Source organism: Petaurus breviceps, unplaced genomic scaffold, assembly GCF_028583685.1.
Source record: "Petaurus breviceps papuanus isolate PSGF00001 unplaced genomic scaffold, PetGlider_PUasm1.0 90654, whole genome shotgun sequence".
Taxonomy (NCBI): domain Eukaryota; kingdom Metazoa; phylum Chordata; class Mammalia; order Diprotodontia; family Petauridae; genus Petaurus; species Petaurus breviceps.
In genome coordinates, this window is record NW_027187301.1 from 3,768,563 (window position 1) to 3,771,379 (window position 2,817).

Below are 2,817 nucleotides of genomic sequence, written 5' to 3' on the forward strand. Positions count from 1 at the left end.
TATATATATATATATATATATATATATATATATATATATATATATATTTGCATACTGGTCTTATCTTCTTAATGACAGAAACTATGTCATACAGATTTTCATATACTGCTGACAGCATAGAACAGTGTTTTGTATAGTGAGATCTTAAATTATGGTGCATGAATGAATACCAGAACTACAGAGTTCTGAAATTCTGTTTGGTAATAACAGTGGTAGTAAACTCTGGATGATATAAAGCCTTTGGACTGATCTCCTTTTGCTCCCTAATTCCATTCCTTCCTCAACCCTCTCCCAAACCTGTAAGTATCGCTACAATGCCAAGGGGAAAACCCACTGCTTAGTGATGACAGTGGCATCTGTGGACAAACCTAGAGATTTTACTTGAGAAGTGATGATGGAGTGGAGAATTGGGTCAGAGGGAAGGCAGGGATTTTGGAAGCTGGATGTAGAGGACAGAATGACAAAGTCTGAGTATCTGTGTCGTAAATGCTTTTGAGAAAATTCGGTTTCCCACCAGTTGAACTTGGTTTCTCTTCCTCATACTCTTGATCCATGTTTATTTGTTCTACATCAAAATTAGTCTTAGGGGAAAATGTCATCACTCCCTCTAGCTAGACTTGGGGCAGAGAAAAGGACAGGAACAGTCTGTTCCTTAATAAAAAATGAATCTCTTTCTTACTGATCCTTTCTCCAAGTCCCCTGCAACTAAATCATGTGAATCTTTGTTTTCCCATTTATGGAGAAATACTGTTTGTCTCTCGTCACTGAATAGGGGCCCTATTCTCTAATTCATCTCTTTCAGGCACTGTTTTAGACTGATGGGTGCAAAGAGACATAGGTGACCAATAGGAAATTACAATCACCGTCTTCCCTTATTGCCTCCAAAGATTCTGGTAGACTGGTGCCTGGGTGTGCTTTTTCGGGGTATGAAGGAGTTTAGTTAGAAAAGGACATGAGTAAAGTTGAGTGCATGGGAATGGAGATGGGCAAAGACCTTGGAGGTGGTAAAGAACTCTACCTTGGAATGCTTTTAAAAGTACAATTAGCTGAAGACTTGGCAAAAAGAACAAGGAAGAAAAATTTCAACCAACCAAGGCTCTTGGTTCAAATAAAACTAGAGGGTCTGAATGATTGTCTGGATGATGGAGTACCCTGTTTAATTCCTTGCCTTTTCTTGTTTCTCTCTCTCGTCCTGCACCCTTTCTCCCATCTTCCCCTCTTTCTTATCCTCTGCTTCACTTCATCCTTTTCCCTTACTTCCTCTCCAAAACCCTTTTTTCTCACTGAATCCCCTTCACCATCCTCTCTAACCCTACCTTATGCATCCTATCTTTTTTCACCTTCACACCTCCCCTACCTCATTACCATTCTTCCTTCCCCACCCTCTCACTTTTCCCTCTATTCTTATCTTTCCTGACCCCTCCCTTCCTCTTCTTCTGACCCCCATCCCTACCCATACCCCACCCATAGCTCTCTGGAGGATGTGAGCTGACCGTGGTGCTCCAGGACTTCAATGCTGGCCACAGCAGTGAGTTGACCATTCAGGTGGGACAGACGGTGGAGCTATTGGAGAGACCCAGTGAACGACCTGGCTGGTGTCTAGTCCGAACCACTGAGCGAAGCCCCCCACAGGAGGGTCTGGTCCCCAGCAGTGCACTCTGCATATCCCATTCCCGAAGCAGCGTGGAGATGGACTGCTTCTTCCCCTTGGTGAAAGGTAGGGAGAATTGGGAATCAAGGGAAAAGCTGGGGAGTGGGGATGGGAAGAAAGGATTAGAGAAAGACAAAGATGAAAAATGAGGACTTCCCTCCTTGTGTGACCTGACCTCAGATTCAAGACTCAGTAGAAAAATTAGTTGCCTCTAGAACTAAGAATCTATTACATTTTAACTCCACTGAATGCCTCCTTTTCCAGGCTCAGATTATGAAGGAAATGGCATAGGAGTCCTCAAAAAAGTAGGTGTAGTGAATGCTGGATTGGGTGTCTCTCTTCTGAGCTCAGTTCTGCTCCTAACTTGGGTGTGACTTTGAGTGAGTCTGGAACTCGGTTTTCTCATCTGAAAAAAAAAAATGAGATTAAACTTAGTTTTTTTCTAAAGTCCTTTTAAGTTCAAACATCCAGCAGTTCTGAATGAAGGCGGCACAGCTTCTACCTTTGGCCACAGCTCACACAGAAGCCCAGCTTACTCATTTCCCCACCCTTTTTCTCCCAAGAATTTCCCCCATGGTCAATAATAAATTGTGGAACTCATAGCCGAGTAAGGTTAGGAAAAGGGATGAAAGCAATCCCTTTTCATCTTCCTCCTAGTCTCACCCAAGGAGACTCTGAGACACATTTCTATGTCCCTGGAAGATTCTTTGTTTAGGACTGTGCTCCTTAGGATGGGTCTTTTCTGTAGCCCAAAGGGCTGATTGATTCCTTTTCTCTGTCCCTCCTGCTCTATATGAATCAGGGAAAGCCACAAGCATAGAACTTGGGGCTAAAAGGTTAACCAGTCTAACCACATCATTTTATGGCTCAGTAATTCAATCAGCATTTATTAAGCACCTACTATGTGCCAGGCACCTTGCAGGGCACTAGGGACACAAGTAAAAAGAATGAAGCAATTTCTCCTTACAAAGGAATTTATGTTCTAACAGACAAGACCATAAATACGTATATGATGTTATACAGAATACAATATCAAGAGAATGAATGCAAGTAAATACAAAGTAATTAAATCAAAGATAGTTTGGGAAAGAGGCTTAAAGGGGCACTTGAGATATGTCTTGAAAGAAGAGAGAGAGAGAGAGAGAGAGAGAGAGAGAGAGAGAGAG

The 2,817-nt window shown here is 42.4% G+C and overlaps 1 protein-coding gene across 4 annotated transcripts in view; it reads left to right on the forward strand.

The window, feature by feature from the left end:
- Window positions 1–2,817, forward strand: part of KALRN (kalirin RhoGEF kinase) — a 982,696-nt gene that overhangs the window by 750,498 nt on the left and 229,381 nt on the right. For all 4 annotated transcript variants that reach the window (XM_069064963.1, XM_069064965.1, XM_069064964.1 and 1 more), the window contains one exon: window positions 1,471–1,717. In XM_069064963.1, the coding sequence (XP_068921064.1) occupies window positions 1,471–1,717 (247 nt within the window). The remainder of the gene's footprint in view (window positions 1–1,470; window positions 1,718–2,817) is intronic.